Here is a 13,611-nt window from a genome sequence, read left to right on the forward strand (position 1 = left end):
TGTGCATGATGAAGGAGTGACTTTCCATGCCTGACTCCCTGAACGGCTGATATGGCTGATACCTGTCGCCATAGCAAACTGGTACTGAGTCCCTTATCCAGACCATCCTGTAAAAACCTAAGGGTCGTCCTAACTGAAGCCTTAAGGGGTTCTATACCCTGAACAACACAGCATGAGTGGAAAACTTGCCAAGTGGCATTATAGGAGCTATTAGTAGATGCCTTCCTTAATGCTAGCATGGTGGATACTACTTTCTCTGGATATCCCACCCCCACTAGCATCTCCCGCTCAATCTCCACGCTGTGAGTCTGAGCATCTCTGGGTGTGGGGGCGTGGGCGTGCCCTGTGACAAAAGGTCTTCCCACAGAGGAAGATGACATGGCTTCTCCAACGATAGGCTCTGCAGATCTTGAAACAACGCTCTTTGTGGCCAAAAGGGAGCTATCAGCACTACTTCTGCCTTCTGTTGGCGAATTTTCTGGATAACTTGGTGCAGAATTTGTATTGGAGGAAAGGTATAAAGAAGGCCTACCGGCCAATCGCAATTTAATTTGTCTGTTCCTGTGGCCTGAACATTCTTTGTTCAGGAAAAGAACGCTGACACTTGTCGATTGAACTCCATCGCAAACAAGTCTATGCTTACTTCCCCAAATCTATCACATATCTAAGTGAATACTGCCTTGTTGAGCGGCCACTCTGACTGGTCCATCCTCCTTCTGCTGAGCCAATCTGCCAGCCCATTGTCTTTTCCTGCCCCATGTGTTGCTTTCAGTGACAGCAGGTGACTTTCCGCCCAAGTCATCAGCTTGGACGGCTCATTGTGCAGTTTGCGTACTCGAGTCCTGCCTTGAAGGTTTACATAGGCTTTTGCTGTCATATTGTCGGTCTGTACAAGTACATGTTAGCCTGTCAGATGTTTGCTTAGGCTTAAGAGACCCAACCAAATTGCTCTGAGCTCTGGGAAGTTGATACTCTCTTGTGCCTCCTCAGCTGACCAGACTCTCTGGGCCATCTGTCCCCTCGAATGTGCTCCCCATGCCTACCGACTTGCATCCGTTGTCATCACAAGTCTTGGGAGATCTCGAAGAGGTGATCCATTGTTGAATCTGTGTGGTACTAGCCACCATGATAGCTGTTGGCGTACCTTGGGGGGAAGCTGTAACATCTTGTGTCTCTTGTGCGCTATCACCGCCTGGTATGAAAGCAGGAATCTCTGTAGAGGTCTGGAGTGGAACCGGGCCCACAGCACAATCTCTTGAAAGGATACCAGCATTCCCAGGAGCTTGACTAACATTATCAGGTCCAATTTGGGACTCTTTAGAACTTTTGTCAATAAGGATCAAACCTTCAACTCCCTGTCCTGAGATAGGAAGACCCGATCCTGTACCGTATCTATCTCTACCCCCAGGTGAAGCAATCATTGGGAGGGATTAAGGTGACTCTTTTCCTGGTTAACCACGAAGCCGTGTTCCCTCAGAGTCTGTACTGCCAGATGTGACACCTGAATAAACATAATAACATAAGAGACGCCAATGTTGGATCAGGCCAAAGGCCCATCCAGTCCAACACTCTGTGTCACACAGTGGCCAGAAATACCAGGTGCCATCAGGAGGTCTACCAGTGGGGCCAGGACATTAGAAGCCCTCCCACTGTTGACCCCCCCCAAGCACCAAGAAGACAGAGCATCACTTGCCCCAGAGCCCCTATCTATACCTTGTGGCTAATAGCCACTGATGGACCTCTGCTCCATATGCTTATCTAATTCACTTTTGAAGCCGTCCATGCTTGTAGCCACCACCACTTCCTGTGGCAGTGGATTCCATGTGTTAATCACTCTTTGGGTGAAGAAGTACTTCCTTTTATCCATTCTAACCCGACCACTCAGAAATTTCATTGAGTGCCCACGAGTTCTTATATTGTGAGAAAGGGAGAAAAGTACCTCTTTCTCTACCTGCTCTTTCCCATGCATAATCTTATAAACCTCAATCATGTCACCCCTCAGTCGTCGTTTCTCCAAGCTAAAGAGCCCTAAGCGCTTTGACCTTTCCTCATAGGGAAAGTGTTCCAACCCTTTTATCATGGAACAATGGTGCTTTCATTAAAATGTCATCCAAATATGGGAAAAGTTGTACCCCTTTCAGCCTGAGGTGTGCAACCAAGGTCACTAATACTTTCGTGAAGACCCTCAGTGAGGATTTCAGCCCTAATGGGAGAGCCTGGTACTGGTAATGCTGGTTGGCATATACAAATTGCAGAAACTTTTGGTGAGACCTGTGGATAGGTATGTGAAGGTAGGCTTACGACAAGTCTATTGACGGCAGGAAATCCCCCTGTTGTATGGCTGCCAGGATGGATTTGAGGGTTTCCATTTGGAACTTCCTGTCTCTTATGTGTTTGTTGAGCCATTTCAGATCCAATATGGCTCTGGTGTCTCCATTTTTCAGCACTATAAAGAAGATTGAGTAAACGCCCTGTGGAGGGTGGGACTCTCTCTATGGCCCTGGTATCCAGAAGGTGCCGTATAGCCTCTTTGGTTTGTAGATGCTTCAGATGGTTGTGATTCTTTGGAAATTGAAGGAAACAGTGTTGGGGAAAGACCGAGAACTCCAGCTTGTATCCGTGAGTCACGATCTCGAGGACCCACTGATTGGTTACCGACTACTGCCAACAGTATGCAAAAAACTGGAGCCTCCCTCCAATCCCTGATAGGTTTCCTGGGTTTGAGTAGTCATGCTGAGGTTCCCTTCTTGGGGTTCTTGGAGGAGGTTTGCTCTCCTTTACTAGAGATGAAGGGTTTGCTATTGTGTTGTCTAGGTTGCCACTTGCCTTTAAATAGTCTAGAGTAGGAGGGTTTCTGGCTCCTTTTTTGATCCCAAAAGGGCTGAAACCGCTTCCTGGATTTGACATCTCTCTTTTTTGATGGAAGGACTTTTTTCTTGTCCCTGTCCTCAGTTAAATACCTCTTGTGGAAAGAGCCTGGATTGGACCAAGCGCATCACTTTCTCATCTTCTTCTGATAGTTTTCCTTCCTCTCTTTCTAAGGAAGAGATGGAAGACTCTGCCTCTCTGTTTTCCAGCAGGGGGCTGCACTCCCTAGGGAAAGGCTTGTGTTTCTTCTCTTTATTTCTGTGTGGGGACCTAGAGGAACTAGATGAATCATCTTCCTGGCTAGGCCTGGCCCTCTTGGAAGCCCTACCTCTCTCTATAAGAAATTGCAGTGCCTTGTTACCTTAAAAGGTTTCTCTAAGCATGTCTTTAAACTCCCTTCTCATTTCACCCCTGAACCAGTTCATAAGTTTTGTTTTGTCTGACTCTCTACTTTCCTGGTTCAGTGGGTCCACTAAATCCTGTGAATTCAGGGAGACTGAAAGTCTAGGCATACTGAGATCCTCAAAGGAGCTTCCTCTATCTTGGGAACAGCCTGAGCTAGCTTTTTCAGCCATTTCTGCCTGTGGGGGAAAGAGTGAAACAGAAACTACTCTCAGATTGGAAGAAGGGCATGTATCCTTCCCAAGATTTTGCATTCCTCATCTGTAAGGCAGCCCTGGGAGCCAATAGAGGTTGCTGACCGGTACCTCTGCACTCGAGGCAGGGCCCACCCCGACAGGAAAATACCAAGAGCGGTAATAAAATGGTTTTCCCGCCAAAAACCCCCACATCTTTTTGCTGTGGAGGAATCCTTTTCCATCCCCACGGCTCCAGTGAATGTCCCCCCCCCTCATGCCTGGGGAAGGGTCTGGTGACATAAGGCCAGGGATCAACATGAGCACTCCCCCCTCCTTGCCTGATCGGTCCAAAGGGAGGGTCTTAAGCCTGCCCAGCTCTTTTTGCAGTGCTCCCTTCCCGTAGTGGAAAGCCTACTCGGGAGTAAGGAGGTCTGTGGCTGGTGTGGGGACTTACCGGGACTCAGGAGGGAAGTTGAGGTCTTCCTTGTCCCCTGCACCAGTCCCATGTGCTCTCGCGGGGGGGGGGTTGCTAGGCCTCTGGTTACATCCTGCCGCCACGTTGTAGACTCCTCCACACTCCCTTTAGTCCTGTGAGCAGGCCCTCCACCTTTGGGTGGGTAAGGCCAATGGGGATCTGTCGGGGCCGCCACAGCATCACTGCAACAGGGGAACTCCCAGCGCAAACCAGCCCCTTTACTGTGCCGCCTAACTCTGCACCTTCTGAGGTGCTGCAGCTCAGTTTCTTCTTCCTCCTTCTTCTTATCTTTCTTTCTTCTCTGGCTGCGCTATGCAGCACTACTCAGGCACGTCCTGCTGAGAAGAACTGGGAAGCCTCCAGGGGATAAGCCCCTCCCCACCTGGATCAAAAGCTCAGAGCCAACCCTGTGATGGAAGGAGGAGCTTATCCCAATCATGAGGACTGTCCCACAATCTGAACCACTGGAGAAATGCTAGTGTTATTTCAGTTAGACAACATCCTGCTGTTTCAAAAGAGTGAGAACCCGAGTATCTGCAACATACCACTTACAGTATAATCAGCCACAAATATAGATTACAGTTAGGGTTGCCAGGTCCCATCTTCTCCCTGGTGGTGGGATTTAGGGGGCATTGTGGGAGGGGAAGGGACCACCCCAATACAATGATATCATGCAGAGTGGTGTCATTGTGCTGGGGATGCTGCATCGCGTGTGCACACCTCCCACTTTCCCCCAACCATTTAAAGGGAACCTTCCTTTTAAATGGTTGGGGGGAAAGCGGGCACTGTGCGTGCCTGCCTTGCAAGCTGCAAATTTGCCACTTCCACGGCAGGAGTGGGCAGCCCCTGCTTGAAAAGAGTGGGTACCATATGCACCTGTCCTGCAAGCCACAAATTCACAGCTTGGGGGGCAGGCAAGAATGGTGCCCGATCTTTTCAAGTGGTACCGTGGACGACTTTTGGAGGCAGGGCTTCCCCCACCAGCCAACTGGCCGGGATCTGGGGGGGAGCCCCAAAAATTGGGGGATCTCACACCCCCACCTGGGTACTGGCATCCCTAATTACAGTCCTTCTGTTATTTTAGTTTTTGAACACTCAGATTTGACTATATCATTATTTCCCTGGTAAGATAAACATACAAATGTTGGTAAATGGCCAATGTAGCTTAATTCTATGAAGGTATTCTTCCAGCAGATGAACCTCATTAATGCTAGCAACGTGATCTTGACTTTCAGTCCTTGTTTGGTACCTTCTCTGTTGCACCCTGAGATAGCAGAAAGAAAGCTGCTCTGATGGAGTAATGAGTTTGTGCAGGAGCAGATAAGGAGGCTCCATATTTGGCACAGAAGATCTGTCAGGTGAACAAAGAGAGGACAGTATTACAAAATGTCACTGCAGGACATGATCTCTCAGGAAGCATGCATAGTCAGAGTAATTATTAGGTCAGGTTACCAAGGCTTGGATTTGGACAGCAGCCCAAAGGAATCAATCCCAGATACTTTAGGGCCATTAGAAAGGTACAGATTAGCAGGCTTCTACACTGCAAATGGTTACCAGAGGGCAGAGCGGGAGAAGAGAGCTTCAAGTCTGTAGAAAATGCCTGTTAGTACGGGCGGTGATGGCAATATACTCCCCTTGTGAAAATAAAAAGGGGGGATATGTAAGGATGGATAGAGGCTCCCTGTCTCCTACTGAATATAAATGAGGACAGATACCGAGTACAACAATCACCAAGAAATGTATTTATATGTAAATCTATGGATGCATGTTTATCTATGTTAACTCTTTAATCACATGCCTTCATTCAATTGATACTCATGCTCCCTCATTCTCAGGTAGCAGAAAGGTTCCAATCTTAATGTATGCTGACGATGCTGTTCTTTTATCCCAGACAAGGATTGGTCTGAAGCGAGCCCTGATAAAATTTAAAGAGCAATGTGACACCAAATTACTATCTATTAATTTTGCTAAAACTAAAATTGTCCGTTTTGGTAATTCATTCAGGAAGTTCAACTGGAATATTAAAGGAAATGCCATAGATCAAGTTAAGAACTTTCAATACTTAGGCATTACCTTTTCTTATAATTCCAAATTCTCAGCACATCTGTCCTCATCAGCTAACCTGGCGGAGAGAAGTGAAAATGCCATTCTTAGATTATTTAGAAGGAAAGGTGCAGGCTTTCTCCCTATGGCCTTAAAAACCTTCCAGGCAAAATCATTGGCTATACTCCTGTATGGATCACAAATTGGACTTTCTGCCAATTTAAAGACCCTTGAAAGGGTTCAGTCTAAATTTCTTAGATCTTTATTTTGCGTTCCTAGAAGCACTTCTAATGTAACACTTAGGCAACAGGCTGGGCTACTCAGAGTTGAAGCAAAGGTTTGGGAGCAGGCTATAACACTCTGGCTAAAAATTCATTACAACCCAAAGGGTTTAATACCTTACCTTTTAGCCTTGGACCCTTACCCTGCCTGGTCCACACAAATTCTTAATAAATTAAATCAGATTGGCCTATTCCCAGAAGATCTCTTCTATGGAAGCCTATACAAGGCAAGAACAGCTGTCGCACAGAGGCTTTGTGATATTGAATTACAAAATGAAGAAGCTTTGCTACCCAAGAACTTCAGAAGTATAAATCTTGGCCTAATTTTACTGCTGCCCCTTATTTATTTAACATTACCTATGAGCCCTATAGATGGGCTTTTTCCAGAGCCCGTTTTGAGGCACTCCCACTGTACTGCAAGGTAAATTCACTCGAGTTCCAATGCATGAACGTATATGCCCATGCATGGCTAATATGGTGGAATCAATTGCTCATGTCCTCCTGTTCTGCCGTTTCTATCAGGAGGAATGAGACCATCCATCTTATACTACCCCTTCTGTCTAGCACCATGTGTAAGCCGCTCAGAGACCCCCTGAGAAGGGGGTTCGAGCGGGATATAAAGCCGAAGATTAAATAAATAAATAAATAAATTCCTCTTAGAAGACATTCAGAGCTCAGTGACTTAAAATTTTAGCTGAAAAGATTGTATGATTCTCTTAACAGTATTTTATTTAACTAATTTTATTAATTTTCTCTTGTTAATGTTTTTATACTATTCCTATGTTATTACTGTTTTAATCCCTCTTATATCAGAATTGTACTGTTTTACTGGCTCTTGCTGTAATAAATTAGATCGATCAGATGCATGTTTACAGTTTGTCTTAATAGTTTGATTTTTTTTTCTTTGTGTGTTTTTTCACTTGAAATGCTTCATCTTGCCCTCTCTTTGTGTGCTGAAATGAAGACAGAAGAAGGAAAAAGATGGGTAATTTTGCTGCAAGTTTTTTTCTAAAATGTGTGCTGTACAGTTTAGTATGATGTGAAATAACATGTTGAGATATGAAAACACTGATTGTAGGTAGCCTTTCAAATTATAATTATATATACCTTTTTATTGGGACCAACCAAAGCAATAATAACAATAACAATCATGATGATAATGATGATAACAGTAATAGTAGTAGTAGTAGTAGTAGTAATAATAATAATAATAGTCAATTGTTAAGTTAAAAAAGGAGAGGAGAAGAGAAAAAGATACTTTGGGGCTCAGTGGAAAATCCCTTCCTCAACCCTTTCTTATACTCACCATCAAGAGTGCCGGAGACCTTGAAAGCCTGACAGTCTTTTGTGATGGGAAGGGGGTTAGTCTTAATAAAAAGTTATTATATCACTGTTCTTTTAGGAGACATATATAATCTAAGCCACATTTAGAAATCCAAATGGATAGAGAAGACTACTTCACATCATACTACTTAGGCAGAATCACTTTGATACAAACAGCAACAGGTCCAACATAAAATAGACAATAAAACTGTTTTTTAGTTTGTTATGATGGAATCCGTTGATTGCCAAACCAAGATTTTTTAAAAAGCAATCAGCCAGGCATCACCAAGCTCTTGTAATGTACATTCTGCCATAAGATGTCCATAGGAGCTAATAGAATGTATAGACCAAAACAAATAACTTTTAGAAATCTCCTTGGAAAATTACTTTCTAAGAAGCAGTTTGATTCCCTTTATGCAGCCTTGAAATGCTGCTGCAGCAAAGTCTGTTATAATTTGACTCACAGAGAGAAATTCTCCAAGGGATAGATTTTTCAGGCCCCTCAGGTACCTACCAAATAACTACTGACTTTCAATGCATGATGTATGCCTAAAATCTTTTGGAGCCCCTCCCCCCCGCATTGTTTCAGGCTATTGTCATGGAGTACAACATACAGAACACAAGCCAGTGTCTCCCTTCCTGTTAGCTATTTGTCCTTGCAGAGTGGTTTTAAACAAGAGCACTTTAGAAATAAACTTTATTCTTTTTCTAATTGTGAGAAGTCAAATGGCTACGAAGCTTAGCATCCTGAGCCTAAACAAGTATGCTGCTAAATTAGTCCCATTTCAGTTATTACAATTTTGTACTCAAACCAGAGGTCATTTTGGGGGGGATCGCGGGGGATCGCAGTTCCCCCGAGTGAGGTACGGGGGCGGGACACATGACAAAGCCCCGCCCCCTGCTTCCAGCCGCCCCGCTTCCGGCCCTCATTCAGCCAGGAGGAGGCAGGGTAAGTTGCTTCCTCCCTGCCTCTCCCCACCCCTGCCTGCCTGGGGCCAGGGAAGGCCTTTGCGGGGCTTCCTTGCACTCCCGCCGGCGGCATATGCTAATGAGTTATGCTAATGAGTTCCCCTAGCTCTTTTTCTACGAAATGACCCCTGACTCAAACCAAGGGGATACTGTACTACCAGCATTTCTTCTCATATGGGTATTACTGTAGAGTTTCTGGTGATTCCTAGAGTAGATTGAAATCACTTCCAGGTTTTCCCCAGAGGTGCCATAAGGCCTGCAAACAGGATCTTCCAGAGGGAACCTGGCATCTATGTCTCTGTACTGCAGAGATCAGTTTACTTGGAGGAAATGGCAGCTTCAGAGGATAGATTTCATGGAATCACATCTCCATTGAGATCCTTCCTGTCCCCAAACTCCACCATCTCCAGGCTTAAACCACTAATCTCTAGGAATTTCCCAGCCTGGAACTGGCAGCCCTACTTACAGGTAGTTGCCATTTTAGTATATAAATAGGCAGGGCTATTTTGGGGCAGGAACACACAGGAATGGAGTTCTGGCTGGCTCCTGAGTTGGCCATGCCCAGCAGGAACTCATTAGCATAATAGGCCACACCCAACAGCAAAAATTCATTAGGATTGGCTACATTAGGGGTGTGTGGCCTAAGATGCAAAGGAGTTTCTGCTACAAAAAAAGCCCTGGGTTTTGACAACAAACAAGGTAAACAGAATAAGAAGCAAAAGGTGGGTGTGGCTGGATGACCACACTTCTGGTAACATGAGGGTGCGGCCTAATGCACTAATGAGCTGTGCTGTTGGGGTGTGGCCTATTAGGCTAATGAGTGACTGCTGTTGGGTATGGCCTATTATGCTAATGAGTTCCTGCTGGGCCTTTTCTACAAAAAGAGCCCTGTAAATAGGACAACAGGCATATTTTTGAGCCTCAGTACACATGAGCTCATACCCACAGGTAATCTGTGCCTCCAGTTGCACATACCAAAACTGGGAAATATGCAATGTCTTATTCACACAAAATGGTGACCACCTGTATCAGGAGGTTTGCCAACAGCACAGTTTCCCTTATACATTATTTGAGCACGAAAATTGTAGTGTCTGAAAAGGGTTCTGTTGGAAGGTTATTCAAACACTGCCTTAATAGCAAGCTTTGTAATGCCCTGGAAGCACTTGGGCTATAATTAAGAAGACTTGGTCTTTGGGCCTTCCTGGGGCTCATGCCCCCCGGGGATCTTGTACCCTAACAAACCAGCTCTTGATGAATGCTGATCACTCAGTGGTGAAGGAAAATCATTCTTTGCTTACTTGCCATCTTCATGACCTAAGAATTCAGCTTTAGTTTATTTGGCACATATAAAATCATTGCTCATACACTGCTTTCCTCCCCCCCCCCCCAATACAACAGATCAAGCAGTACTGTAGCACGGTATGTTGTCAGCTTTGAAAAAGACACATCAGAAGTCAAAAGGCCTGAGGATGACATCTCAACAATCGGTTCCAATAAAATTGAAACTGAAAAAGATCTTCTTAGTAAGGAGGGGGAGATACCAGTGATTAAGCCAAAAGTGACCGACCTTCAACGGATGGTTGCCATTGCTCTTCAAGAAGACAAGTCACTATCCATGGACCTTGGAACACTTCAGTTTGCCGATGGTAAATCAATTCAAAGTTGCTTTGAATTGAAAGGGAAGCTGTGGGTTGGGCCTTTAGATAAGGTTCTGGGGGTGTTGTTTGTTTTGAATTATAATTAACATAAGATTTAGGTAAGAGAGACCTTTTAACCACATTTGCACTGTTTTGCCAGATTTGGTTGGGGGGGTAATTTAAGGGATAACCACTGGTTTCCATCAACGTGATTACTAGCTTTCATATGTTTGGTGGGTGGAAGTGTATTGTTCACTCAGCTTTCTGCACTGGCAGAACAGAGTTATGATATTCCTTTTACTCATCAAAGTGAACTAAAGACTGCTGTCGCATAGTGCCTTTCAGAATCAAATGGCGTGTTTCTATATCTAGGATGACAAAGAACTAAAACAACCAAAAGTAGAAAACTTTGTTAGCATAAAATGTTTTACATTTTCATTATCTCCAATAGCATGCTTTGAGACTAAAGTCTTGTGTCACACAATTAAGCTCAAATAATAGTGATTTTAGCTGTACCCTTAATTAAATGTAGCAAACAGGTTTTGAAAATGTGTTTTTAATATATTGCTAAAATTCATAAGACTAGCCCAATCTCATCAGATCTCAGAAGCTAAGCAGTGATTTGTTTATTGGGGAATAAAGATGTTTCAAGCTGAGACTTCTGTGTCAGAACTAAAGTTCTGGCGCCAAGGCCCCAAATTATACATTGTTCAAACAGGCTCCCCCCCCTTGATCCAATCCAATCATAACCCACATTAATCCCGGCTAGATTTTGCATGCTCCAGCCCCTAACTACAAGTCTACCATTACATTGTCTATTTCTGTGGAGCAAGCACAGACATCAACCAAGGTCATCCCTGAGAAGGGAGGCTACTTAGAAAGAGTTACGCAGTCACTACAACAAAGCCATTCTCACACTCACACACTTACACACACACCCTCAGGAATTCCCAGTACCCACTCAAGGCCCCTTAACAAATGACAAACGAGACACTGAGTTTGACAGGATGGCCCTGGTTAGTACTTGGATGGGAAACCACCAAGGAATTCCAGTGCTGCTATACAGAGGAAGACAATGGCAAACCACCTTTGAACATCTCTTGCCTTGAAAACCCTACAAGGTCATCATAAGTTGGCTGGGACTTGACAGCACTTTACACACACACACACACACACACACACAAACTACCGTACATCAGCAAAGACCCAATAATATTCAAACAACTGCAAGTATATTAAATGAATTAATACCTTAATTGTAATGCAACTTTGGCCCCTGCCACACGCAGGGGAAAAGGCGCTTGAAGGCGCGGCTTTTAAAAGCCGCGCCAATGTTGACACGGTGTGGCGGGATCCCACGGATCCCCTGGCCGCGCCACCTTTTCTCCCCGGCGCGATCAAACGCCGGGGAGAAAAAACGCCCTACCCGGGGGCCGGCCAAACTGCGCATGTCCGGGCATGCGCAGTTCGGATCCGGGCCGGGGTTGAGCCGGCGCAGGGAAGCGGCGGCGATCAAACGCCCCGGTTGCCGCGCCGCTTCCCTTTAAACCACCTAGATAGGTGGTTCAGTTTGCGCCGGCTCATCCCGGGAAAGGGACAGTTTGGGTACGGAAGCCGGACGCTTCCCAGATGTTGTGGTGTGATCGCGCCGGTTTGATCCGGCCCCAAACTGTCCTGCTCCCGGACCAAATCGGTGAGTGTGAACGGGACCTTAGTAAAGTTAACAAAGGGCAACTGATCTAAAGATAAAGTTTCTGCATGTTCCTTATTATTGACTTGTTGGATCTCCACAGTAAGTTTAGCCACCTTGGCTAGACCCTAAGATTGACCAGTATCCTAAAATGAAAGACAAGGCAGTACAGGCCTAATAAAATTCTGGCAAAGGCCAAAAGATTTCAGGTCAAATTAAAATACTCCCAGTTGCCTACAGGACCTAGAAGTATGTCCTTTACATTTGTCTTTTTGTCCCATTTTGCAGAAGTGATTAAACCATCTACTGATGTAGACAATGATATCAAATCACAGGTAACTGATGCTACAGCTGAACCTGGGTTGGTGAGTACATCTTCATGGCATTATTGATTGAGATAACTATGTATGTATCAACTACAGACATGTAATAAAATAATCACAAAAATAAAACTTTTGTGGTGGCTTCTCTGATGGCTATGGGCCACCACCACTGACATCTGGCACAACTCTTTTCCTTTGCCTCATGATCACAACTTTTTGGGTTGTATCATACAGGCAGCTGGATACTATACTCTACTTGCACACGAGGGAAGGGGATTTACCCACTTACCCCTCCTTCCTATTATCCCCATGTGTTGCATGGCATTTTGACCATGAGGTCAAATCTTCAGCACTGGCCTGGGGAGCAGGGAGCAGAAGGAGGAAAAGATTAATCTCTGTGGATAACTTGCACTAGCAGTTCATAGGATTAACTCCACGGAGCTTGAGTTTGTTACTAAGCTGAGAAGCAAGGTTTCCCAAACACAACACAGGCACACACCAACCAACCATTTCTGGAGACTTTAATTATTAGAATTTGATTTTACTTCGTGGTTGGTTTTGTATTCCCATGCTATGCAAAGCCAGGGTTAAAGTGCTTATCTGCCCTACTTTTTTAAAGAAGGAAGAGAGTTATTTCACTCCTTTTCACTGTCTCACAATAGAATCAAAGGTTGTTTGAAGAGTAAAGCACGGTAGAAATGAGTTAAAGAAATAAAGGAAGCTGCGTCTCCCACATCTGTTAAATTGGAGGGACTAAATATTGATTACTGAGTTGGGGTATGGATGACTTTTTGTCCTAAGTATAAAATGACCTTCTAGCACATTTTAAAAATATTCTGTAGGAAAGCCCTGAAGTTTTTTTCTCTTGACAACTTTCACAGTTGCTTCATACAAAAATCAGGCAATGCTTTTAAGGCTAACCAAGTTTATTACAGAGTAATCTTTTTGGAGTCAGAATTTACTTCATCACAGGGGCAATCCCTGCTTTGCCATAGACCCAGCAGGAAGGTTCAGCATATCAGGCTGGCTATATGATATACCCATTTGTCACATACATACCGTTTTAAGTGTACACTTAAAACACCTTTGGTGTACACAGAAAGAAACCCTAACATGTAAAATGGTGCTCAAATGTGATAACCATTGCTACTCTTTTTAATTTTCCTGAATATTTTTTGCAGACTTCTGAAGCTCCACTGGTTTATCCAAGTCCAGCAACATCTACAGAAACTGAAGATACAAATCTTATAATAGACTTCCCACTCCCCACAATGCCTTTCAATGTACTGGATAGTACTGGAATACCTCTAAAGCCAGGGGATCCTGATTCACCTCCACCGGCAGATCAATCGGCCAGCAATGATTTAAGCCTAGGATACTCTGAGCTGCCAACTGAACAGTCATTCACATTTGCACTGTTTACT

The 13,611-nt window shown here is 44.6% G+C and overlaps 1 protein-coding gene across 1 annotated transcript in view; it reads left to right on the forward strand.

Annotated features, from left to right (window-relative positions):
* IMPG1 (interphotoreceptor matrix proteoglycan 1) overlaps nucleotides 1-13,611 on the forward strand; it is a 146,461-nt gene that overhangs the window by 58,747 nt on the left and 74,103 nt on the right. The window contains exons 8-11 of the mRNA XM_015416486.1: nucleotides 7,210-7,230; nucleotides 9,936-10,183; nucleotides 12,153-12,229; nucleotides 13,369-13,470. Coding sequence (XP_015271972.1) covers nucleotides 7,210-7,230; nucleotides 9,936-10,183; nucleotides 12,153-12,229; nucleotides 13,369-13,470 — 448 coding nt within the window. The remainder of the gene's footprint in view (nucleotides 1-7,209; nucleotides 7,231-9,935; nucleotides 10,184-12,152; nucleotides 12,230-13,368; nucleotides 13,471-13,611) is intronic.

Source organism: Gekko japonicus, unplaced genomic scaffold (genome assembly GCF_001447785.1).
Source record: "Gekko japonicus isolate JY-2015 unplaced genomic scaffold, Gekko_japonicus_V1.1 scaffold2356, whole genome shotgun sequence".
In the NCBI taxonomy this organism is placed as follows: Eukaryota; Metazoa; Chordata; class Lepidosauria; order Squamata; family Gekkonidae; genus Gekko; species Gekko japonicus.